The sequence below is a fragment of the Gadus chalcogrammus genome, chromosome 12 (genome assembly GCF_026213295.1).
Source record: "Gadus chalcogrammus isolate NIFS_2021 chromosome 12, NIFS_Gcha_1.0, whole genome shotgun sequence".
Lineage (NCBI taxonomy): Eukaryota > Metazoa > Chordata > Actinopteri > Gadiformes > Gadidae > Gadus > Gadus chalcogrammus.
Window position 1 is genome coordinate 8,853,851 of NC_079423.1, and position 23,893 is coordinate 8,877,743.

Sequence of the window (23,893 nt, forward strand, 5' to 3'; positions counted from 1 at the left end):
GGTGCTGTAAGCTTTTTCTTTTTCAACTCGAGCTCATTGACTCCGTGGCCTACCGTGGCGTACCGTGACCTGATGTTTACTGCCAACCGCTTTGGAGGATTTAAGCAACATACAAAAACTGACAACGTCTCTCAAAACTATTTTTGTGAAACATGAGGACAGTATAGTGATACTGCCAGCAGGGAGCACCAGAGAGCTGAACCGACAGTTGTACATTTCTTAAACTTTCACCAACACAAACACGCACGCTCACTTCAGATCATGGGAGGACGTCAAAAAATCACCACCCATTCTCTGACACTTTAACCGTTAACCTTGGTTCAAACATTTAACATCACACGCACACGCAGTGTATTTCAGATAATTAATGAATTCAGATGTCACAATGATCGTTTACATGGATAAGGAGTCCTACTGAATCAATTACTGCCGTTTATATCTAACTAATGATTGTTTTTGTAAAAGTGTAACGTCAAGCCTCAGCAGCTTTCTCACTCCTTATGTGCTACTGTATAAAACCTGGTTTTGCGCCTGCACTAATTGCTTACGGCAATACCACCCTGAACACCCCTGATCTCGTCTGATCTCGGAAGCTAAGCAGGGTCGGGCCTGGTTAGTACTTGGATGGGAGACCGCCTGGGAATACCAGGTGCTGTAAGCTTTTTCTTTTTCAACTCGAGCTCATTGACTCCGTGGTGTACCGTGACCTGATGTTTACTGCCAACCGCTTTGGAGGATTTAAGCAACATACAAAAACTGACAACGTCTCTCAAAACTGTTTTTGTGAAACATGAGGACAGTATAGTGATACTGCCAGCAGGGAGCACCAGAGAGCTGAACCGACAGTTGTACATTTCTTAAACTTTCACCAACACAAACATGCACGCTCACTTCAGATCATGGGAGGACGTCAAAAAATCACCACCCATTCTCTGACACTTTAACCGTTAACCTTGGTTCAAACATTTAACATCACACGCACACGCAGTGTATTTCAGATAATTAATGAATTCAGATGTCACAATGATCGTTTACATGGATAAGGAGTCCTACTGAATCAATTACTGCCGTTTATATCTAACTAATGATTGTTTTTGTAAAAGTGTAACGTCGAGCCTCAGCCGCTTTCTCACTCCTTATGTGCTACTGTATAAAACCTGGTTTTGCGCCTGCACTAATTGCTTACGGCCATACCACCCTGAACACGCCCGATCTCGTCTGATCTCGGAAGCTAAGCAGGGTCGGGCCTGGTTAGTACTTGGATGGGAGACCGCCTGGGAATACCAGGTGCTGTAAGCTATTTCTTTTTCAACTCGAGCTCATTGACTCCGTGGCCTACCGTGGCGTACCGTGACCTGATGTTTACTGCCAACCGCTTTGGAGGATTTAAGCAACATACAAAAACTGACAACGTCTCTCAAAACTATTTTTGTGAAACATGAGGACAGTATAGTGATACTGCCAGCAGGGAGCACCAGAGAGCTGAACCGACAGTTGTACATTTCTTAAACTTTCACCAACACAAACACGCACGCTCACTTCAGATCATGGGAGGACGTCAAAAAATCACCACCCATTCTCTGACACTTTAACCGTTAACCTTGGTTCAAACATTTAACATCACACGCACACGCAGTGTATTTCAGATAATTAATGAATTCAGATGTCACAATGATCGTTTACATGGATAAGGAGTCCTACTGAATCAATTACTGCCGTTTATATCTAACTAATGATTGTTTTTGTAAAAGTGTAACGTCAAGCCTCAGCAGCTTTCTCACTCCTTATGTGCTACTGTATAAAACCTGGTTTTGCGCCTGTACTAATTGCTTACTGGCCATACCACCCTGAACACGCCCGATCTCGTCTGATCTTGGAAGCTAAGCAGGGTCGGGCCTGGTTAGTACTTGGATGGGAGACCGACTGGGAATACCAGGTGCTGTAAGCTTTTTCTTTTTCAACTCGAGCTCATTGCCTCCGTGGCCTACCGTGGCGTACCGTGACCTGATGTTTACTGCCAACCGCTTTGGAGGATTTAAGCAACATACAAAAACTGACAACGTCTCTCAAAACTATTTTTGTGAAACATGAGGACAGTATAGTGATACTGCCAGCAGGGAGCACCAGAGAGCTGAACCGACAGTTGTACATTTCTTAAACTTTCACCAACACAAACACGCACGCTCACTTCAGATCATGGGAGGACGTCAAAAAATCACCACCCATTCTCTGACACTTTAACCGTTAACCTTGGTTCAAACATTTAACATCACACGCACACGCAGTGTATTTCAGATAATTAATGAATTCAGATGTCACAATGATCGTTTACATGGATAAGGAGTCCTACTGAATCAATTACTGCCGTTTATATCTAACTAATGATTGTTTTTGTAAAAGTGTAACGTCGAGCCTCAGCAGCTTTCTCACTCCTTATGTGCTACTGTATAAAACCTGGTTTTGCGCCTGCACTAATTGCTTACGGCCATACCACCCTGAACACGCCCGATCTCGTCTGATCTCGGAAGCTAAGCAGGGTCGGGCCTGGTTAGTACTTGGATGGGAGACCGCCTGGGAATACCAGGTGCTGTAAGCTTTTTCTTTTTCAACTCGAGCTCATTGACTCCGTGGCCTACCGTGGCGTACCGTGACCTGATGTTTACTGCCAACCGCTTTGGAGGATTTAAGCAACATACAAAAACTGACAACGTCTCTCAAAACTATTTTTGTGAAACATGAGGACAGTATAGTGATACTGCCAGCAGGGAGCACCAGAGAGCTGAACCGACAGTTGTACATTTCTTAAACTTTCACCAACACAAACACGCACGCTCACTTCAGATCATGGGAGGACGTCAAAAAATCACCACCCATTCTCTGACACTTTAACCGTTAACCTTGGTTCAAACATTTAACATCACACGCACACGCAGTGTATTTCAGATAATTAATGAATTCAGATGTCACAATGATCGTTTACATGGATAAGGAGTCCTACTGAATCAATTACTGCCGTTTATATCTAACTAATGATTGTTTTTGTAAAGTGTAACGTCGAGCCTCAGCAGCTTTCTCACTCCTTATGTGCTACTGTATAAAACCTGGTTTTGCGCCTGCACTAATTGCTTACGGCCATACCACCCTGAACACGCCCGATCTCGTCTGATCTCGGAAGCTAAGCAGGGTCGGGCCTGGTTAGTACTTGGATGGGAGACCGCCTGGGAATACCAGGTGCTGTAAGCTTTTTCTTTTTCAACTCGAGCTCATTGACTCCGTGGCCTACCGTGGCGTACCGTGACCTGATGTTTACTGCCAACCGCTTTGGAGGATTTAAGCAACATACAAAAACTGACAACGTCTCTCAAAACTATTTTTGTGAAACATGAGGACAGTATAGTGATACTGCCAGCAGGGAGCACCAGAGAGCTGAACCGACAGTTGTACATTTCTTAAACTTTCACCAACACAAACACGCACGCTCACTTCAGATCATGGGAGGACGTCAAAAAATCACCACCCATTCTCTGACACTTTAACCGTTAACCTTGGTTCAAACATTTAACATCACACGCACACGCAGTGTATTTCAGATAATTAATGAATTCAGATGTCACAATGATCGTTTACATGGATAAGGAGTCCTACTGAATCAATTACTGCCGTTTATATCTAACTAATGATTGTTTTTGTAAAAGTGTAACGTCGAGCCTCAGCAGCTTTCTCACTCCTTATGTGCTACTGTATAAAACCTGGTTTTGCGCCTGCACTAATTGCTTACGGCCATACCACCCTGAACACGCCCGATCTCGTCTGATCTCGGAAGCTAAGCAGGGTCGGGCCTGGTTAGTACTTGGATGGGAGACCGCCTGGGAATACCAGGTGCTGTAAGCTTTTTCTTTTTCAACTCGAGCTCATTGCCTCCGTGGCCTACCGTGGCGTACCGTGACCTGATGTTTACTGCCAACCGCTTTGGAGGATTTAAGCAACATACAAAAACTGACAACGTCTCTCAAAACTATTTTTGTGAAACATGAGGACAGTATAGTGATACTGCCAGCAGGGAGCACCAGAGAGCTGAACCGACAGTTGTACATTTCTTAAACTTTCACCAACACAAACACGCACGCTCACTTCAGATCATGGGAGGACGTCAAAAAATCACCACCCATTCTCTGACACTTTAACCGTTAACCTTGGTTCAAACATTTAACATCACACGCACACGCAGTGTATTTCAGATAATTAATGAATTCAGATGTCACAATGATCGTTTACATGGATAAGGAGTCCTACTGAATCAATTACTGCCGTTTATATCTAACTAATGATTGTTTTTGTAAAAGTGTAACGTCGAGCCTCAGCAGCTTTCTCACTCCTTATGTGCTACTGTATAAAACCTGGTTTTGCGCCTGCACTAATTGCTTACGGCCATACCACCCTGAACACGCCCGATCTCGTCTGATCTCGGAAGCTAAGCAGGGTCGGGCCTGGTTAGTACTTGGATGGGAGACCGCCTGGGAATACCAGGTGCTGTAAGCTTTTTCTTTTTCAACTCGAGCTCATTGACTCCGTGGCCTACCGTGGCGTACCGTGACCTGATGTTTACTGCCAACCGCTTTGGAGGATTTAAGCAACATACAAAAACTGACAACGTCTCTCAAAACTATTTTTGTGAAACATGAGGACAGTATAGTGATACTGCCAGCAGGGAGCACCAGAGAGCTGAACCGACAGTTGTACATTTCTTAAACTTTCACCAACACAAACACGCACGCTCACTTCAGATCATGGGAGGACGTCAAAAAATCACCACCCATTCTCTGACACTTTAACCGTTAACCTTGGTTCAAACATTTAACATCACACGCACACGCAGTGTATTTCAGATAATTAATGAATTCAGATGTCACAATGATCGTTTACATGGATAAGGAGTCCTACTGAATCAATTACTGCCGTTTATATCTAACTAATGATTGTTTTTGTAAAAGTGTAACGTCGAGCCTCAGCAGCTTTCTCACTCCTTATGTGCTACTGTATAAAACCTGGTTTTGCGCCTGCACTAATTGCTTACGGCCATACCACCCTGAACACGCCCGATCTCGTCTGATCTCGGAAGCTAAGCAGGGTCGGGCCTGGTTAGTACTTGGATGGGAGACCGCCTGGGAATACCAGGTGCTGTAAGCTTTTTCTTTTTCAACTCGAGCTCATTGACTCCGTGGCCTACCGTGGCGTACCGTGACCTGATGTTTACTGCCAACCGCTTTGGAGGATTTAAGCAACATACAAAAACTGACAACGTCTCTCAAAACTATTTTTGTGAAACATGAGGACAGTATAGTGATACTGCCAGCAGGGAGCACCAGAGAGCTGAACCGACAGTTGTACATTTCTTAAACTTTCACCAACACAAACACGCACGCTCACTTCAGATCATGGGAGGACGTCAAAAAATCACCACCCATTCTCTGACACTTTAACCGTTAACCTTGGTTCAAACATTTAACATCACACGCACACGCAGTGTATTTCAGATAATTAATGAATTCAGATGTCACAATGATCGTTTACATGGATAAGGAGTCCTACTGAATCAATTACTGCCGTTTATATCTAACTAATGATTGTTTTTGTAAAAGTGTAACGTCGAGCCTCAGCAGCTTTCTCACTCCTTATGTGCTACTGTATAAAACCTGGTTTTGCGCCTGCACTAATTGCTTACGGCCATACCACCCTGAACACGCCCGATCTCGTCTGATCTCGGAAGCTAATCAGGGTCGGGCCTGGTTAGTACTTGGATGGGAGACCGCCTGGGAATACCAGGTGCTGTAAGCTTTTTCTTTTTCAACTCGAGCTCATTGACTCCGTGGCCTACCGTGGCGTACCGTGACCTGATGTTTACTGCCAACCGCTTTGGAGGATTTAAGCAACATACAAAAACTGACAACGTCTCTCAAAACTATTTTTGTGAAACATGAGGACAGTATAGTGATACTGCCAGCAGGGAGCACCAGAGAGCTGAACCGACAGTTGTACATTTCTTAAACTTTCACCAACACAAACACGCACGCTCACTTCAGATCATGGGAGGACGTCAAAAAATCACCACCCATTCTCTGACACTTTAACCGTTAACCTTGGTTCAAACATTTAACATCACACGCACACGCAGTGTATTTCAGATAATTAATGAATTCAGATGTCACAATGATCGTTTACATGGATAAGGAGTCCTACTGAATCAATTACTGCCGTTTATATCTAACTAATGATTGTTTTTGTAAAAGTGTAACGTCGAAGCCTCAGCAGCTTTCTCACTCCTTATGTGCTACTGTATAAAACCTGGTTTTGCGCCTGCACTAATTGCTTACGGCCATACCACCCTGAACACGCCCGATCTCGTCTGATCTCGGAAGCTAAGCAGGGTCGGGCCTGGTTAGTACTTGGATGGGAGACCGCCTGGGAATACCAGGTGCTGTAAGCTTTTTCTTTTTCAACTCGAGCTCATTGACTCCGTGGCCTACCGTGGCGTACCGTGACCTGATGTTTACTGCCAACCGCTTTGGAGGATTTAAGCAACATACAAAAACTGACAACGTCTCTCAAAACTATTTTTGTGAAACATGAGGACAGTATAGTGATACTGCCAGCAGGGAGCACCAGAGAGCTGAACCGACAGTTGTACATTTCTTAAACTTTCACCAACACAAACACGCACGCTCACTTCAGATCATGGGAGGACGTCAAAAAATCACCACCCATTCTCTGACACTTTAACCGTTAACCTTGGTTCAAACATTTAACATCACAAGTACACGCAGTGTATTTCAGATAATTAATGAATTCAGATGTCACAATGATCGTTTACATGGATAAGGAGTCCTACTGAATCAATTACTGCCGTTTATATCTAACTAATGATTGTTTTTGTAAAAGTGTAACGTCGAGCCTCAGCAGCTTTCTCACTCCTTATGTGCTACTGTATAAAACCTGGTTTTGCGCCTGCACTAATTGCTTACGGCCATACCACCCTGAACACGCCCGATCTCGTCTGATCTCGGAAGCTAAGCAGGGTCAGGCCTGGTTAGTACTTGGATGGGAGACCGCCTGGGAATACCAGGTGCTGTAAGCTTTTTCTTTTTCAACTCGAGCTCATTGACTCCGTGGCCTACCGTGGCGTACCGTGACCTGATGTTTACTGCCAACCGCTTTGGAGGATTTAAGCAACATACAAAAACTGACAACGTCTCTCAAAACTATTTTTGTGAAACATGAGGACAGTATAGTGATACTGCCAGCAGGGAGCACCAGAGAGCTGAACCGACAGTTGTACATTTCTTAAACTTTCACCAACACAAACACGCACGCTCACTTCAGATCATGGGAGGACGTCAAAAAATCACCACCCATTCTCTGACACTTTAACCGTTAACCTTGGTTCAAACATTTAACATCACAAGTACACGCAGTGTATTTCAGATAATTAATGAATTCAGATGTCACAATGATCGTTTACATGGATAAGGAGTCCTACTGAATCAATTACTGCCGTTTATATCTAACTAATGATTGTTTTTGTAAAAGTGTAACGTCGAGCCTCAGCAGCTTTCTCACTCCTTATGTGCTACTGTATAAAACCTGGTTTTGCGCCTGCACTAATTGCTTACGGCCATACCACCCTGAACACGCCCGATCTCGTCTGATCTCGGAAGCTAAGCAGGGTCCGGCCTGGTTAGTACTTGGATGGGAGACCGCCTGGGAATACCAGGTGCTGTAAGCTTTTTCTTTTTCAACTCGAGCTCATTGACTCCGTGGCCTACCGTGGCGTACCGTGACCTGATGTTTACTGCCAACCGCTTTGGAGGATTTAAGCAACATACAAAAACTGACAACGTCTCTCAAAACTATTTTTGTGAAACATGAGGACAGTATAGTGATACTGCCAGCAGGGAGCACCAGAGAGCTGAACCGACAGTTGTACATTTCTTAAACTTTCACCAACACAAACACGCACGCTCACTTCAGATCATGGGAGGACGTCAAAAAATCACCACCCATTCTCTGACACTTTAACCGTTAACCTTGGTTCAAACATTTAACATCACACGCACACGCAGTGTATTTCAGATAATTAATGAATTCAGATGTCACAATGATCGTTTACATGGATAAGGAGTCCTACTGAATCAATTACTGCCGTTTATATCTAACTAATGATTGTTTTTGTAAAAGTGTAACGTCAAGCCTCAGCAGCTTTCTCACTCCTTATGTGCTACTGTATAAAACCTGGTTTTGCGCCTGCACTAATTGCTTACGGCCATACCACCCTGAACACGCCTGATCTCGTCTGATCTCGGAAGCTAAGCAGGGTCGGGCCTGGTTAGTACTTGGATGGGAGACCGCCTGGGAATACCAGGTGCTGTAAGCATTTTCTTTTTCAACTCGAGCTCATTGACTCCGTGGCCTACCGTGGCGTACCGTGACCTGATGTTTACTGCCAACCGCTTTGGAGGATTTAAGCAACATACAAAAACTGACAACGTCTCTCAAAACTATTTTTGTGAAACATGAGGACAGTATAGTGATACTGCCAGCAGGGAGCACCAGAGAGCTGAACCGACAGTTGTACATTTCTTAAACTTTCACCAACACAAACACGCACGCTCACTTCAGATCATGGGAGGACGTCAAAAAATCACCACCCATTCTCTGACACTTTAACCGTTTACCTTGGTTCAAACATTTAACATCACACGCACTCGCAGTGTATTTCAGATAATTAATGAATTCAGATGTCACAATGATCGTTTACATGGATAAGGAGTCCTACTGAATCAATTACTGCCGTTTATATCTAACTAATGATTGTTTTTGTAAAAGTGTAACGTCGAGCCTCTGCAGCTTTCTCACTCCTTATGTGCTACTGTATAAAACCTGGTTTTGCGCCTGCACTAATTGCTTACGGCCATACCACCCTGAACACGCCCGATCTCGTCTGATCTCGGAAGCTAAGCAGGGTCGTGCCTGGTTAGTACTTGGATGGGAGACCGCCTGGGAATACCAGGTGCTGTAAGCTGTTTCTTTTTCAACTCGAGCTCATTGCCTCCGTGGCCTACCGTGGCGTACCGTGACCTGATGTTTACTGCCAACCGCTTTGGAGGATTTAAGCAACATACAAAAACTGACAACGTCTCTCAAAACTATTTTTGTGAAACATGAGGACAGTATAGTGATACTGCCAGCAGGGAGCACCAGAGAGCTGAACCGACAGTTGTACATTTCTTAAACTTTCACCAACACAAACACGCACGCTCACTTCAGATCATGGGAGGACGTCAAAAAATCACCACCCATTCTCTGACACTTTAACCGTTAACCTTCGTTCAAACATTTAACATCACACGCACACGCAGTGTATTTCAGATAATTAATGAATTCAGATGTCACAATGATCGTTTACATGGATAAGGAGTCCTACTGAATCAATTACTGCCGTTTATATCTAACTAATGATTGTTTTTGTAAAAGTGTAACGTTGAGCCTCAGCAGCTTTCTCACTCCTTATGTGCTACTGTATAAAACCTGGTTTTGCGCCTACAATAATTGATTATGGCGATACCACCCTGAACACGCCCGATCTCGTCTGATTTCGGAAGCTAAGCAGGGTTGGGCATGTTTAGTACTTGGATGGGAGACCGCCTGGGAATACCAGGTGCTGTAAGATTTTTCTTTTTCAACTCGAGCTCATTGACTCCGTGGCCTACCGTGGCGTACCGTGACCTGATGTTTACTGCCAACCGCTTTGGAGGATTTAAGCAACATACAAAAACTGAAAACGTCTCTCAAAACTATTTTTGTGAAACATGAGGACAGTATAGTGATACTGCCAGCAGGGAGCACCAGAGAGCTGAACCGACAGTTGTACATTTCTTAAACTTTCACCAACACAAACACGCACGCTCACTTCAGGTCATGGGAGGACGTCAAAAAATCACCACCCATTCTCTGACACTTTAACCGTTAACCTTGGTTCAAACATTTAACATCACACGCACACGCAGTGTATTTCAGATAATTAATGAATTCAGATGTCACAATGATCGTTTACATGGATAAGGAGTCCTACTGAATCAATTACTGCCGTTTATATCTAACTAATGATTGTTTTTGTAAAAGTGTAACGTCGAGCCTCAGCAGCTTTCTCACTCCTTATGTGCTACTGTATAAAACCTGGTTTTGCGCCTGCACTAATTGCTTACGGCCATACCACCCTGAACACGCCCGATCTCGTCTGATCTCGGAAGCTAAGCAGGGTCGGGCCTGGTTAGTACTTGGATGGGAGACCTCCTCAGAAGCCCAGGTTGCTGTAAGTAGTGACGGGTGTCACCAAAAGAAAAAAAAACACGCCTGATCTCGTCTGATCTTGGAAGCTAAGCAGGGTCGGGCCTGGTTAGTACTTGGATGGGAGACCGCCTGGGAATACCAGGTGCTGTAAGCTTTTTCTTTTTCAACTCGAGCTCATTGACTCCGTGGCCTACCGTGGCGTACCGTGACCTGATGTTTACTGCCAACCGCTTTGGAGGATTTAAGCAACATACAAAAACTGACAACGTCTCTCAAAACTATTTTTGTGAAACATGAGGACAGTATAGTGATACTGCCAGCAGGGAGCACCAGAGAGCTGAACCGACAGTTGTACATTTCTTAAACTTTCACCAACACAAACACGCACGCTCACTTCAGATCATGGGAGGACGTCAAAAAATCACCACCCATTCTCTGACACTTTAACCGTTAACCTTGGTTCAAACATTTAACATCACACGCTCACGCAGTGTATTTCAGATAATTAATGAATTCAGATGTCACAATGATCGTTTACATGGATAAGGAGTCCTACTGAATCAATTACTGCCTTTTATATCTAACTAATGATTGTTTTTGTAAAAGTGTAACGTCGAGCCTCAGCAGCTTTCTCACTCCTTATGTGCTACTGTATAAAACCTGGTTTTGCGCCTGCACTAATTGATTACGGCCATACCACCCTGAACATGCCCGATCTCGTCTGATCTCGGAAGCTAAGCAGGGTCGGGCCTGGTTAGTACTTGGATGGGAGACCGCCTGGGAATACCAGGTGCTGTAATATTTTTCTTTTTCAACTCGAGCTCATTGCCTCCGTGGCCTACCGTGGCGTACCGTGACCTGATGTTTACTGCCAACCGCTTTGGAGGATTTAAGAAACATACAAAAACTGACAACGTCTCTCAAAACTATTTTTGTGAAACATGAGGACAGTATAGTGATACTGCCAGCAGGGAGCACCAGAGAGCTGAAACGACAGTTGTACATTTCTTAAACTTTCACCAACACAAACACGCACGCTCACTTCAGATCATGGGAGGACGTCAAAAAATCACCACCCATTCTCTGACACTTTAACCGTTAACCTTGGTTCGAACATTTAACATCACACGCTCACGCAGTGTATTTCAGATAATTAATGAATTCAGATGTCACAATGATCGTTTACATGGATAAGGAGTCCTACTGAATCAATTACTGCCGTTTATATCTAACTAATGATTGTTTTTGTAAAAGTGTAACGTCGAGCCTCAGCAGCTTTCTCACTCCTTATGTGCTACTGTATAAAACCTGGTTTTGCGCCTACACTAATTGCTTACGGCCATACCACCCTGAACACGACCGATCTCGTCTGATCTCGGAAGCTAAGCAGGGTCGGGCCTGGTTAGTACTTGGATGGGAGACCGCCTGGGAATACCAGGTGCTGTAAGCTTTATCTTTTTCAACTCGAGCTCATTGACTCCGTGGCCTACCGTGGCGTACCGTGACCTGATGTTTACTGCCAACCGCTTTGGAGGATTTGAGCAACATACAAAAACTGACAACGTCTCTCAAAACTATTTTTGTGAAACATGAGGACAGTATAGTGATACTGCCAGCAGGGAGCACCAGAGAGCTGAACGGACAGTTGTACATTTCTTAAACTTTCACCAACACAAACACGCACGCTCACTTCAGATCATGGGAGGACGTCAAAAAATCACCACCCATTCTCTGACACTTTAACCGTTAACCTTGGTTCAAACATTTAACATCACACGCTCACGCAGTGTATTTCAGATAATTAATGAATTCAGATGTCACAATGATCGTTTACATGGATAAGGAGTCCTACTGAATCAATTACTGCCGTTTACAGAGGTGTATAGTAACGAAGTAGATGTACTTCGTTACACTACTTAAGTATTTTTTTTGAGGATTTGTACTTTACTTGAGTTTTTTTTTTTATCAGGACTTTTACTTTTACTTCACTACATTTATAAGTTAAATAATATACTTTTACTTCGTTACTTTGACATTTGCCACCTCGTTACTCGTTACAAATTAAAACAGTCTCTGCATGAGATTCCGAGAGGACGAGAAGAACCACGTACGGTACTCTCGCGAAGAAGGTATAAATACGGGATGCGCGCACCGCGCGGGGGCGGCAGAGAGATCACTACAAACATGGCAGCCGCAGAGCATGTGGATGAGGGAGACACAGAAGACGACGCACAGAGTTCAACAGAAGTCGACGACGGACACCCGTGGTCATACCTGGAAAGTATGTTCAGCTACCTCGGGATGCGGGCAAATTCCTACCGAATGAAGTGCATGTTATGCCTTCCGAAGTGCCACGAAATAAAGGCCTTCAAAAGCTCCCCGTCCAACCTCAAAAAACACATCCAAGTAAGTGCATTAAGTAAGCAATGTCATTTCATGTGGCAGGAGGGATATACAAATGTGTAAAACATAGTTTTAGCTAACATTACAGGCAAGTTGCTAACGTAACGACGTGCTAGCATGGTTGCGTGCTAGTAGCAAGTTGCTAACGCTATGTGCTAACGTTAGCAACTTGCCCGTATCACACGTGTGGTGGTGTCGTGGACAAATAAACCTACGCCACACACACACGCACGCATGCACACAAGTGTTATGCAGGAGTGTCAATAAACAGGGTTAGCATCTCGAACGAGGCAGTTTTCCTCCTGCATGATACATTTTTAATATCAAGTGCTTCACTTGTTTTTTTAATGAAAAATACACAAATAAATCATACAAAATCTGTAACTTGGAAGTTAAGCAATAGGCTATTGAAAATGTGCCTGTTTGTTCATAGGAACTGTAGTAAAATGGCATGCTGTTCATTAAAATAGCTTTGTGTTTGTTTTTTTAAATTGTATTTGTTGTACAGCAATTAGATATCCAAGCTCAGTGTCCTGTATGATGTTTTAGCTTTAAATTATTTGGTATTTTTGAAAGATAAAATATAGTTGACAGTTGAGCAACATTTCTTTTTTTTTATTAATGTTGGACATGCCCACAAACGGGACATCAGGGTGAAAGGGGTTAGAAATCCAGACCTGTCATTGTGGTAACTGTTGAATGATGTCTTGAGTATCATTTGAACTAATATTATTATTTCTTTTAATTTTGTGTTTTTCATGTAGAGAGCACATCCACAACATCTAAAGAAATATGAGCAGCTGACCTCACAAAAAAGAAAGAGGGCTTCGGAAGCTGGGACCTCCACCCTCAAACAGACCACGTTGCTGGCTACCCGATCCATATCTCAGAGTGCTGTTGACAGGGCCATTGTTAAGTATGTTGTCAACAATCTCCAGCCATTGTCAACTGTCGAGAATGAAGCCTTCAGAGAGCTTCTCACAGATCTTCTTCCTACTGCCAAAGTCATCACACGGGTCACCCTGCGATCAAGGATTGAAGATTTAGCAAAGTCTATGAAAAACGTGTTAACTGAGGAGATGAGTAAAGTGGACCACATCGCCACCACTACAGATTGCTGGTCAGTTAGGAGAAGGAGCTTCCTTGGTGTGACTGCTCATTGGGTGAACTCTACAGACCTAACTAGACGATCAGCAGCCCTAGCTTGCAGACAGCTAAGAGGTTCCCACACCTTTGATGTTTTGGCCACCGCACTCAATGACATCCATACTGAATATGGCATCAGGAACAAAGTTGTGAGGACAACAACCGATAATGGCTCCAACTTCCTGAAGGCTTTTCAAGTTTTTAGTGTGGACAAAAACAATAATGAAGCAGAAGAGAAAGAGGATGAGGAAGGGAATGAGATGGAGGGAGTGGAATTTGTTGACATGACTTCAATCCTTGTTGAGAATGATGGCTTTGAGTTTGAGCTTCCGAAACATCAACGATGTGCTTGTCATCTGCTCAACTTGGTGTCTACAGTTGATGCTGAAAAAGCAACAGCCAACGATGGATACAAAAAACTGCAACGCTCAACATTCAGCAAGTGTTATGGGCTGTGGAATAAGTGTGGAAGATCCTGCCAAGCAGCTGAAGCTGTGGAAGATGCCTGCTCCCTCCAGCTGCTACGACCAAACGCCACCAGGTGGAACTCAATGTTTATGGCTGTGGAAAGGCTCCTCAAGATTCTGAGAGAGAAGGGAGAGCCAGCTTTGAGAGAGATCTGTGCAGAATTGAAGGTGCCAATGTAAGTTTGAATTATGTATTTATGTATTTTTATTTTATTTTTTGGGTACAATATTCATGCATAATTGTAAAACAGTGGTTTGTTTTCTCCCTAACAGGTTTCATCCAGTTGAGCTCACTTTCCTAAAAGAGTACTACACCACCATGAGCCCTGTTGCCCAGTCCATCAACATCCTCCAAGGAGAAGTGGAAGTCCAGATGGGATGGCTTCTTCCGACTATTTCCTTGCTGAGCAGCAAACTGGAAAAAATAAAGATTGCACTGAAGCACTGCAAGCCGCTGGTTGAAGCCATTCAAGTTGGCATCCAGAACCGTTTTGGTGAAATGTCAAGAGACCCTGAATTGGTTGCTGCAGCGATTCTCATCCCAAAATTCAAAACGGCCTGGATCAAAGATGATGCTACACTGAAAAACGGTAAGACAACATGGAGAAAATAAAAGGAAGAAAATATCCATACAATTAAATTGTATCCATTAAATTACAAATCTAATGCACACTTACATTTTTTTTATTATTTTATTACTCATTTCATACACCAGTCTAATTTTGAATAGTGGTTGAGCCAATATCTAAGATGTCTAATTGTCAGAGTCAAGACTTGTGTTTTTCTCCTTATCTATTCCCTGATTTTGTGTAGCCCACCTGCAAGCTCACACTGCCTTGGTTGTAGATCAGTTATTTTCACAATTTGTCACAACTTTTTTTCTACTTTATATCTCTCTTTTTTTGTTGCTAATTTTGGCCTTTTGTTTCTGAGTGTTTTTTGTCAATGTAATATTATTTATTCCTTTAGAATTATGGAAAATGTCATAAATGTAATTAAATTTGTCCAATAAAAATGTGACTGTACTAATGCTAGTGTCACCCTCCCTGTGTTTCAGGGTTGGACTACATCAGGGAGCAGTTGGAGGATCCTTCTATTTCAGCAGAGGCTGGATCTGGCTCATCTGATGAGGGAGACTTCTTCCACATCCTGAAAAGTTCCCACAAAACACCAAGCGCCACCAAGCAGCTTGATTCGTACCTGGCCTACTCAACAGACGACATCAAGATTCTCAAGACGTTTCCTGTGGTTCTGAAGTTGTCTGTCAAACTCAACACACCTCTGCCTGCTTCTGCAGCTTGCGAAAGGCTGTTCAGCATAGCAGGTCTCATCTTCAGCCCAAAAAGAGCACGGCTAGCTGCAGACACTTTTGAAAATCAGCTTCTGCTGAGGATGAACCGCAAGTTCAACTTCTCCACTTGAACCAGAAAGTTTGTTTGTGTGGTGTTACTGTGCCTCAGCTAATGAGGATTCCCCCAACATAGTTAAAAAGTGGTTCTTATGTTAAAGACATTGTTTATTTTTGAGTGGTATTCTATACCACATTTCATTCACCTGAAAAAGTGAAATAAAAAACAAGGGGAGAATAATTTTGGGTTGTTTTGCTTCCTTTCATGCGTACTATAAAATACTTGTACTTGTACTTTTGATACTTGAGTATATTTTTTCACAAGATACTTTTGATACTTAAGTACATTTAATGTGAGCTACTTTAAGACTTTTACTCAAGTACATTTTTTTTAGGTGACTTTAACTTTTACCAAAGTAATTTTCAGTTATGGTACTTATACTTTTACTTAGTTATTTTTTTCAAGTACTTTATACACCTCTGGCCGTTTATATCTAACTAATGATTGTTTTTGTAAAAGTGTAACGTCGAGCCTCAGCAGCTTTCTCACTCCTTATGTGCTACCGTATAAAACCTGGTTTTGCGCCTGCACTAATTGCTTACGGCCATACCACCCTGAACACGCCCGATCTCGTCTGATCTCAGAAGCTAAGCAGGGTCAGGCCTGGTTAGTACTTGGATGGGAGACCGCCTGGGAATACCAGGTGCTGTAAGCTTTTTCTTTTTCAACTCGAGCTCATTGACTCCGTGGCCTACCGTGGCGTACCGTGACCTGATGTTTACTGCCAACCGCTTTGGAGGATTTAAGCAACATACAAAAACTGACAACGTCTCTCAAAACTATTTTTGTGAAACATGAGGACAGTATAGTGATACTGCCAGCAGGGAGCACCAGAGAGCTGAACGGACAGTTGTACATTTCTTAAACTTTCACCAACACAAACACGCACGCTCACTTCAGATCATGGGAGGACGTCAAAAAATCACCACCCATTCTCTGACACTTTAACCGTTAACCTTGGTTCAAACATTTAACATCACACGCTCACGCAGTGTATTTCAGATAATTAATGAATTCAGATGTCACAATGATCGTTTACATGGATAAGGAGTCCTACTGAATCAATTACTGCCGTTTATATCTAACTAATGATTGTTTTTGTAAAAGTGTAACGTCGAGCCTCAGCAGCTTTCTCACTCCTTATGTGCTACTGTATAAAACCTGGTTTTGCGCCTACACTAATTGCTTACGGCCATACCACCCTGAACACGACCGATCTCGTCTGATCTCGGAAGCTAAGCAGGGTCGGGCCTGGTTAGTACTTGGATGGGAGACCGCCTGGGAATACCAGGTGCTGTAAGCTTTATCTTTTTCAACTCGAGCTCATTGACTCCGTGGCCTACCGTGGCGTACCGTGACCTGATGTTTACTGCCAACCGCTTTGGAGGATTTGAGCAACATACAAAAACTGACAACGTCTCTCAAAACTATTTTTGTGAAACATGAGGACAGTATAGTGATACTGCCAGCAGGGAGCACCAGAGAGCTGAACGGACAGTTGTACATTTCTTAAACTTTCACCAACACAAACACGCACGCTCACTTCAGATCATGGGAGGACGTCAAAAAATCACCACCCATTCTCTGACACTTTAACCGTTAACCTTGGTTCAAACATTTAACATCACACGCTCACGCAGTGTATTTCAGATAATTAATGAATTCAGATGTCACAATGATCGTTTACATGGATAAGGAGTCCTACTGAATCAATTACTGCCGTTTACAGAGGTGTATAGTAACGAAGTAGATGTACTTCGTTACACTACTTAAGTATTTTTTTTGAGGATTTGTACTTTACTTGAGTTTTTTTTTTTATCAGGACTTTTACTTTTACTTCACTACATTTATAAGTTAAATAATATACTTTTACTTCGTTACTTTGACATTTGCCACCTCGTTACTCGTTACAAATTAAAACAGTCTCTGCATGAGATTCCGAGAGGACGAGAAGAACCACGTACGGTACTCTCGCGAAGAAGGTATAAATACGGGATGCGCGCACCGCGCGGGGGCGGCAGAGAGATCACTACAAACATGGCAGCCGCAGAGCATGTGGATGAGGGAGACACAGAAGACGACGCACAGAGTTCAACAGAAGTCGACGACGGACACCCGTGGTCATACCTGGAAAGTATGTTCAGCTACCTCGGGATGCGGGCAAATTCCTACCGAATGAAGTGCATGTTATGCCTTCCGAAGTGCCACGAAATAAAGGCCTTCAAAAGCTCCCCGTCCAACCTCAAAAAACACATCCAAGTAAGTGCATTAAGTAAGCAATGTCATTTCATGTGGCAGGAGGGATATACAAATGTGTAAAACATAGTTTTAGCTAACATTACAGGCAAGTTGCTAACGTAACGACGTGCTAGCATGGTTGCGTGCTAGTAGCAAGTTGCTAACGCTATGTGCTAACGTTAGCAACTTGCCCGTATCACACGTGTGGTGGTGTCGTGGACAAATAAACCTACGCCACACACACACGCACGCATGCACACAAGTGTTATGCAGGAGTGTCAATAAACAGGGTTAGCATCTCGAACGAGGCAGTTTTCCTCCTGCATGATACATTTTTAATATCAAGTGCTTCACTTGTTTTTTTAATGAAAAATACACAAATAAATCATACAAAATCTGTAACTTGGAAGTTAAGCAATAGGCTATTGAAAATGTGCCTGTTTGTTCATAGGAACTGTAGTAAAATGGCATGCTGTTCATTAAAATAGCTTTGTGTTTGTTTTTTTAAATTGTATTTGTTGTACAGCAATTAGATATCCAAGCTCAGTGTCCTGTATGATGTTTTAGCTTTAAATTATTTGGTATTTTTGAAAGATAAAATATAGTTGACAGTTGAGCAACATTTCTTTTTTTTTATTAATGTTGGACATGCCCACAAACGGGACATCAGGGTGAAAGGGGTTAGAAATCCAGACCTGTCATTGTGGTAACTGTTGAATGATGTCTTGAGTATCATTTGAACTAATATTATTATTTCTTTTAATTTTGTGTTTTTCATGTAGAGAGCACATCCACAACATCTAAAGAAATATGAGCAGCTGACCTCACAAAAAAGAAAGAGGGCTTCGGAAGCTGGGACCTCCACCCTCAAACAGACCACGTTGCTGGCTACCCGATCCATATCTCAGAGTGCTGTTGACAGGGCCATTGTTAAGTATGTTGTCAACAATCTCCAGCCATTGTCAACTGTCGAGAATGAAGCCTTCAGAGAGCTTCTCACAGATCTTCTTCCTACTGCCAAAGTCATCACACGGGTCACCCTGCGATCAAGGATTGAAGATTTAGCAAAGTCTATGAAAAACGTGTTAACTGAGGAGATGAGTAAAGTGGACCACATCGCCACCACTACAGATTGCTGGTCAGTTAGGAGAAGGAGCTTCCTTGGTGTGACTGCTCATTGGGTGAACTCTACAGACCTAACTAGACGATCAGCAGCCCTAGCTTGCAGACAGCTAAGAGGTTCCCACACCTTTGATGTTTTGGCCACCGCACTCAATGACATCCATACTGAATATGGCATCAGGAACAAAGTTGTGAGGACAACAACCGATAATGGCTCCAACTTCCTGAAGGCTTTTCAAGTTTTTAGTGTGGACAAAAACAATAATGAAGCAGAAGAGAAAGAGGATGAGGAAGGGAATGAGATGGAGGGAGTGGAATTTGTTGACATGACTTCAATCCTTGTTGAGAATGATGGCTTTGAGTTTGAGCTTCCGAAACATCAACGATGTGCTTGTCATCTGCTCAACTTGGTGTCTACAGTTGATGCTGAAAAAGCAACAGCCAACGATGGATACAAAAAACTGCAACGCTCAACATTCAGCAAGTGTTATGGGCTGTGGAATAAGTGTGGAAGATCCTGCCAAGCAGCTGAAGCTGTGGAAGATGCCTGCTCCCTCCAGCTGCTACGACCAAACGCCACCAGGTGGAACTCAATGTTTATGGCTGTGGAAAGGCTCCTCAAGATTCTGAGAGAGAAGGGAGAGCCAGCTTTGAGAGAGATCTGTGCAGAATTGAAGGTGCCAATGTAAGTTTGAATTATGTATTTATGTATTTTTATTTTATTTTTTGGGTACAATATTCATGCATAATTGTAAAACAGTGGTTTGTTTTCTCCCTAACAGGTTTCATCCAGTTGAGCTCACTTTCCTAAAAGAGTACTACACCACCATGAGCCCTGTTGCCCAGTCCATCAACATCCTCCAAGGAGAAGTGGAAGTCCAGATGGGATGGCTTCTTCCGACTATTTCCTTGCTGAGCAGCAAACTGGAAAAAATAAAGATTGCACTGAAGCACTGCAAGCCGCTGGTTGAAGCCATTCAAGTTGGCATCCAGAACCGTTTTGGTGAAATGTCAAGAGACCCTGAATTGGTTGCTGCAGCGATTCTCATCCCAAAATTCAAAACGGCCTGGATCAAAGATGATGCTACACTGAAAAACGGTAAGACAACATGGAGAAAATAAAAGGAAGAAAATATCCATACAATTAAATTGTATCCATTAAATTACAAATCTAATGCACACTTACATTTTTTTTATTATTTTATTACTCATTTCATACACCAGTCTAATTTTGAATAGTGGTTGAGCCAATATCTAAGATGTCTAATTGTCAGAGTCAAGACTTGTGTTTTTCTCCTTATCTATTCCCTGATTTTGTGTAGCCCACCTGCAAGCTCACACTGCCTTGGTTGTAGATCAGTTATTTTCACAATTTGTCACAACTTTTTTTCTACTTTATATCTCTCTTTTTTTGTTGCTAATTTTGGCCTTTTGTTTCTGAGTGTTTTTTGTCAATGTAATATTATTTATTCCTTTAGAATTATGGAAAATGTCATAAATGTAATTAAATTTGTCCAATAAAAATGTGACTGTACTAATGCTAGTGTCACCCTCCCTGTGTTTCAGGGTTGGACTACATCAGGGAGCAGTTGGAGGATCCTTCTATTTCAGCAGAGGCTGGATCTGGCTCATCTGATGAGGGAGACTTCTTCCACATCCTGAAAAGTTCCCACAAAACACCAAGCGCCACCAAGCAGCTTGATTCGTACCTGGCCTACTCAACAGACGACATCAAGATTCTCAAGACGTTTCCTGTGGTTCTGAAGTTGTCTGTCAAACTCAACACACCTCTGCCTGCTTCTGCAGCTTGCGAAAGGCTGTTCAGCATAGCAGGTCTCATCTTCAGCCCAAAAAGAGCACGGCTAGCTGCAGACACTTTTGAAAATCAGCTTCTGCTGAGGATGAACCGCAAGTTCAACTTCTCCACTTGAACCAGAAAGTTTGTTTGTGTGGTGTTACTGTGCCTCAGCTAATGAGGATTCCCCCAACATAGTTAAAAAGTGGTTCTTATGTTAAAGACATTGTTTATTTTTGAGTGGTATTCTATACCACATTTCATTCACCTGAAAAAGTGAAATAAAAAACAAGGGGAGAATAATTTTGGGTTGTTTTGCTTCCTTTCATGCGTACTATAAAATACTTGTACTTGTACTTTTGATACTTGAGTATATTTTTTCACAAGATACTTTTGATACTTAAGTACATTTAATGTGAGCTACTTTAAGACTTTTACTCAAGTACATTTTTTTTAGGTGACTTTAACTTTTACCAAAGTAATTTTCAGTTATGGTACTTATACTTTTACTTAGTTATTTTTTTCAAGTACTTTATACACCTCTGGCCGTTTATATCTAACTAATGATTGTTTTTGTAAAAGTGTAACGTCGAGCCTCAGCAGCTTTCTCACTCCTTATGTGCTACCGTATAAAACCTGGTTTTGCGCCTGCACTAATTGCTTACGGCCATACCACCCTGAACACGCCCGATCTCGTCTGATCTCAGAAGCTAAGCAGGGTCAGGCCTGGTTAGTACTTGGATGGGAGACCGCCTGGGAATACCAGGTGCTGTAAGCTTTTTCTTTTTCAACTCGAGCTCATTGACTCCGTGGCCTACCGTGGCGTACCGTGACCTGATGTTTACTGCCAACCGCTTTGGAGGATTTAAGCAACATACAAAAACTGACAACGTCTCTCAAAACTATTTTTGTGAAACATGAGGACAGTATAGTGATACTGCCAGCAGGGAGCACCAGAGAGCTGAACCGACAGTTGTACATTTCTTAAACTTTCACCAACACAAACACGCACGCTCACTTCAGATCATGGGAGGACGTCAAAAAATCACCACCCATTCTCTGACACTTTAACCGTTAACCTTGGTTCAAACATTTAACATCACACGCTCACGCAGTGTATTTCAGATAATTAATGAATTCAGATGTCACAATGATCGTTTACATTGATAAGGAGTCCTACTGAATCAATTACTGCCGTTTATATCTAACTAATGATTGTTTTTGTAAAAGTGTAACGTCAAGCCTCAGCAGCTTTCTCACTCCTTATGTGCTACTGTATAAAACCTGGTTTTGCGCCTGCACTATTTGCTTACGGCCATACCACCCTGAACACGCCTCATCTCGTCTGATCTCGGAAGCTAAGCAGGGTCGGGCCTGGTTAGTACTTGGATGGGAGACCGCCTGGGAATACCAGGTGCTGTAAGCTTTTTCTTTTTCAACTCGAGCTCATTGACTCCGTGGCCTACCGTGGCGTACCGTGACCTGATGTTTACTGCCAACCGCTTTGGAGGATTTAAGCAACATACAAAAACTGACAACGTCTCTCAAAACTATTTTTGTGAAACATGAGGACAGTATAGTGATACTGCCAGCAGGGAGCACCAGAGAGCTGAAACGACAGTTGTACATTTCTTAAACTTTCACCAACACAAACACGCACGCTCACTTCAGATCATGGGAGGACGTCAAAAAATCACCACCCATTCTCTGACACTTTAACCGTTAACCTTGGTTCAAACATTTAACATCACACGCTCACGCAGTGTATTTCAGATAATTAATGAATTCAGATGTCACAATGATCGTTTACATGGATAAGGAGTCCTACTGAATCAATTACTGCCGTTTACAGAGGTGTATAGTAACGAAGTAGATGTACTTCGTTACACTACTTAAGTATTTTTTTTGAGGATTTGTACTTTACTTGAGTTTTTTTTTTTTATCAGGACTTTTACTTTTACTTCACTACATTTATAAGTTAAATAATATACTTTTACTTCGTTACTTTGACATTTGCCACCTCGTTACTCGTTACAAATTAAAACAGTCTCTGCATGAGATTCCGAGAGGACGAGAAGAACCACGTACGGTACTCTCGCGAAGAAGGTATAAATACGGGATGCGCGCACCGCGCGGGGGCGGCAGAGAGATCACTACAAACATGGCAGCCGCAGAGCATGTGGATGAGGGAGACACAGAAGACGACGCACAGAGTTCAACAGAAGTCGACGACGGACACCCGTGGTCATACCTGGAAAGTATGTTCAGCTACCTCGGGATGCGGGCAAATTCCTACCGAATGAAGTGCATGTTATGCCTTCCGAAGTGCCACGAAATAAAGGCCTTCAAAAGCTCCCCGTCCAACCTCAAAAAACACATCCAAGTAAGTGCATTAAGTAAGCAATGTCATTTCATGTGGCAGGAGGGATATACAATGTGTAAAACATAGTTTTAGCTAACATTACAGGCAAGTTGCTAACGTAACGACGTGCTAGCATGGTTGCGTGCTAGTAGCAAGCTTGCTAACGCTATGTGCTAACGTTAGCAACTTGCCCGTATCACACGTGTGGTGGTGTCGTGGACAAATAAACCTACGCCACACACACACGCACGCATGCACACAAGTGTTATGCAGGAGTGTCAATAAACAGGGTTAGCATCTCGAACGAGGCAGTTTTCCTCCTGCATGATACATTTTTAATATCAAGTGCTTCACTTGTTTTTTTTAATGAAAAATACACAAATAAATCATACAAAATCTGTAACTTGGAAGTTAAGCAATAGGCTATTGAAAATGTGCCTGTTTGTTCATAGGAACTGTAGTAAAATGGCATGCTGTTCATTAAAATAGCTTTGTGTTTGTTTTTTTAAATTGTATTTGTTGTACAGCAATTAGATATCCAAGCTCAGTGTCCTGTATGATGTTTTAGCTTTAAATTATTTGGTATTTTTGAAAGATAAAATATAGT

General features: G+C 42.7%; 2 protein-coding genes, 21 non-coding genes and 1 pseudogene across 23 annotated transcripts; all 24 read left to right on the forward strand.

Moving 5' to 3' along the window:
• The first annotated feature begins 542 nt into the window (after positions 1 to 542).
• LOC130400985 (5S ribosomal RNA) lies at positions 543 to 661 on the forward strand. The gene has a single exon (XR_008903450.1). It is a non-coding gene; the product is annotated as a 5S ribosomal RNA (ribosomal RNA).
• A 519-nt stretch (positions 662 to 1,180) lies between these two features.
• On the forward strand, positions 1,181 to 1,299 carry LOC130397550 (5S ribosomal RNA). Its single transcript, XR_008900137.1, has one exon. It is a non-coding gene; the product is annotated as a 5S ribosomal RNA (ribosomal RNA).
• Positions 1,300 to 1,828: 529 nt separating this feature from the next.
• LOC130395158 (5S ribosomal RNA) lies at positions 1,829 to 1,948 on the forward strand. The gene has a single exon (XR_008898245.1). It is a non-coding gene; the product is annotated as a 5S ribosomal RNA (ribosomal RNA).
• A 529-nt stretch (positions 1,949 to 2,477) lies between these two features.
• Positions 2,478 to 2,596, forward strand: LOC130397551 (5S ribosomal RNA). Its single transcript, XR_008900138.1, has one exon. It is a non-coding gene; the product is annotated as a 5S ribosomal RNA (ribosomal RNA).
• A 528-nt stretch (positions 2,597 to 3,124) lies between these two features.
• Positions 3,125 to 3,243, forward strand: LOC130397552 (5S ribosomal RNA). The gene has a single exon (XR_008900139.1). It is a non-coding gene; the product is annotated as a 5S ribosomal RNA (ribosomal RNA).
• Positions 3,244 to 3,772: 529 nt separating this feature from the next.
• On the forward strand, positions 3,773 to 3,891 carry LOC130397553 (5S ribosomal RNA). Its single transcript, XR_008900140.1, has one exon. It is a non-coding gene; the product is annotated as a 5S ribosomal RNA (ribosomal RNA).
• A 529-nt stretch (positions 3,892 to 4,420) lies between these two features.
• On the forward strand, positions 4,421 to 4,539 carry LOC130397554 (5S ribosomal RNA). Its single transcript, XR_008900141.1, has one exon. It is a non-coding gene; the product is annotated as a 5S ribosomal RNA (ribosomal RNA).
• Positions 4,540 to 5,068: 529 nt separating this feature from the next.
• Positions 5,069 to 5,187, forward strand: LOC130397555 (5S ribosomal RNA). The gene has a single exon (XR_008900142.1). It is a non-coding gene; the product is annotated as a 5S ribosomal RNA (ribosomal RNA).
• A 529-nt stretch (positions 5,188 to 5,716) lies between these two features.
• LOC130400178 (5S ribosomal RNA) lies at positions 5,717 to 5,835 on the forward strand. Its single transcript, XR_008902656.1, has one exon. It is a non-coding gene; the product is annotated as a 5S ribosomal RNA (ribosomal RNA).
• A 530-nt stretch (positions 5,836 to 6,365) lies between these two features.
• LOC130397556 (5S ribosomal RNA) lies at positions 6,366 to 6,484 on the forward strand. The gene has a single exon (XR_008900143.1). It is a non-coding gene; the product is annotated as a 5S ribosomal RNA (ribosomal RNA).
• A 529-nt stretch (positions 6,485 to 7,013) lies between these two features.
• LOC130400509 (5S ribosomal RNA) lies at positions 7,014 to 7,132 on the forward strand. The gene has a single exon (XR_008902991.1). It is a non-coding gene; the product is annotated as a 5S ribosomal RNA (ribosomal RNA).
• A 529-nt stretch (positions 7,133 to 7,661) lies between these two features.
• On the forward strand, positions 7,662 to 7,780 carry LOC130401072 (5S ribosomal RNA). The gene has a single exon (XR_008903533.1). It is a non-coding gene; the product is annotated as a 5S ribosomal RNA (ribosomal RNA).
• A 529-nt stretch (positions 7,781 to 8,309) lies between these two features.
• LOC130400202 (5S ribosomal RNA) lies at positions 8,310 to 8,428 on the forward strand. The gene has a single exon (XR_008902678.1). It is a non-coding gene; the product is annotated as a 5S ribosomal RNA (ribosomal RNA).
• Positions 8,429 to 8,957: 529 nt separating this feature from the next.
• Positions 8,958 to 9,076, forward strand: LOC130400864 (5S ribosomal RNA). The gene has a single exon (XR_008903334.1). It is a non-coding gene; the product is annotated as a 5S ribosomal RNA (ribosomal RNA).
• A 529-nt stretch (positions 9,077 to 9,605) lies between these two features.
• On the forward strand, positions 9,606 to 9,724 carry LOC130395971 (5S ribosomal RNA; annotated as a pseudogene).
• A 529-nt stretch (positions 9,725 to 10,253) lies between these two features.
• LOC130394156 (5S ribosomal RNA) lies at positions 10,254 to 10,373 on the forward strand. Its single transcript, XR_008897342.1, has one exon. It is a non-coding gene; the product is annotated as a 5S ribosomal RNA (ribosomal RNA).
• A 654-nt stretch (positions 10,374 to 11,027) lies between these two features.
• LOC130401042 (5S ribosomal RNA) lies at positions 11,028 to 11,146 on the forward strand. The gene has a single exon (XR_008903504.1). It is a non-coding gene; the product is annotated as a 5S ribosomal RNA (ribosomal RNA).
• A 529-nt stretch (positions 11,147 to 11,675) lies between these two features.
• Positions 11,676 to 11,794, forward strand: LOC130400430 (5S ribosomal RNA). The gene has a single exon (XR_008902912.1). It is a non-coding gene; the product is annotated as a 5S ribosomal RNA (ribosomal RNA).
• Positions 11,795 to 12,295: 501 nt separating this feature from the next.
• On the forward strand, positions 12,296 to 16,166 carry LOC130392716 (uncharacterized). Its single transcript, XM_056603222.1, has 4 exons — positions 12,296 to 12,750; positions 13,512 to 14,536; positions 14,634 to 14,950; positions 15,418 to 16,166. The coding sequence occupies exons 1-4, from the start codon at positions 12,487 to 12,489 to the stop codon at positions 15,780 to 15,782; spliced, it is 1,971 nt and encodes a 656-aa protein (XP_056459197.1). The 5' UTR covers positions 12,296 to 12,486; the 3' UTR covers positions 15,783 to 16,166.
• Positions 16,167 to 16,305: 139 nt separating this feature from the next.
• LOC130394487 (5S ribosomal RNA) lies at positions 16,306 to 16,424 on the forward strand. The gene has a single exon (XR_008897640.1). It is a non-coding gene; the product is annotated as a 5S ribosomal RNA (ribosomal RNA).
• A 529-nt stretch (positions 16,425 to 16,953) lies between these two features.
• Positions 16,954 to 17,072, forward strand: LOC130400431 (5S ribosomal RNA). The gene has a single exon (XR_008902913.1). It is a non-coding gene; the product is annotated as a 5S ribosomal RNA (ribosomal RNA).
• Positions 17,073 to 17,573: 501 nt separating this feature from the next.
• LOC130392718 (uncharacterized) lies at positions 17,574 to 21,444 on the forward strand. Its single transcript, XM_056603223.1, has 4 exons — positions 17,574 to 18,028; positions 18,790 to 19,814; positions 19,912 to 20,228; positions 20,696 to 21,444. Exons 1-4 carry the CDS (start codon positions 17,765 to 17,767, stop codon positions 21,058 to 21,060), a joined length of 1,971 nt encoding a protein of 656 aa, XP_056459198.1. The 5' UTR covers positions 17,574 to 17,764; the 3' UTR covers positions 21,061 to 21,444.
• A 139-nt stretch (positions 21,445 to 21,583) lies between these two features.
• Positions 21,584 to 21,702, forward strand: LOC130394488 (5S ribosomal RNA). The gene has a single exon (XR_008897641.1). It is a non-coding gene; the product is annotated as a 5S ribosomal RNA (ribosomal RNA).
• Positions 21,703 to 22,231: 529 nt separating this feature from the next.
• LOC130394762 (5S ribosomal RNA) lies at positions 22,232 to 22,350 on the forward strand. Its single transcript, XR_008897888.1, has one exon. It is a non-coding gene; the product is annotated as a 5S ribosomal RNA (ribosomal RNA).
• Positions 22,351 to 23,893: the final 1,543 nt, after the last annotated feature.

Coding starts and splice junctions, on each gene's coding strand:
- LOC130392716 (XM_056603222.1), top strand. CDS start 12,487: ATGCGCGCACCGCGCGGGGGCGGCAGAGAGATCACTACAAACATGGCA. Junction 14,537..14,633: donor GCAGAATTGAAGGTGCCAAT/GTAAGTTTGAAT, acceptor TCTCCCTAACAG/GTTTCATCCAGTTGAGCTCA. Junction 14,951..15,417: donor TGATGCTACACTGAAAAACG/GTAAGACAACAT, acceptor CCTGTGTTTCAG/GGTTGGACTACATCAGGGAG.
- LOC130392718 (XM_056603223.1), top strand. CDS start 17,765: ATGCGCGCACCGCGCGGGGGCGGCAGAGAGATCACTACAAACATGGCA. Junction 18,029..18,789: donor ACCTCAAAAAACACATCCAA/GTAAGTGCATTA, acceptor TTTTTCATGTAG/AGAGCACATCCACAACATCT. Junction 20,229..20,695: donor TGATGCTACACTGAAAAACG/GTAAGACAACAT, acceptor CCTGTGTTTCAG/GGTTGGACTACATCAGGGAG.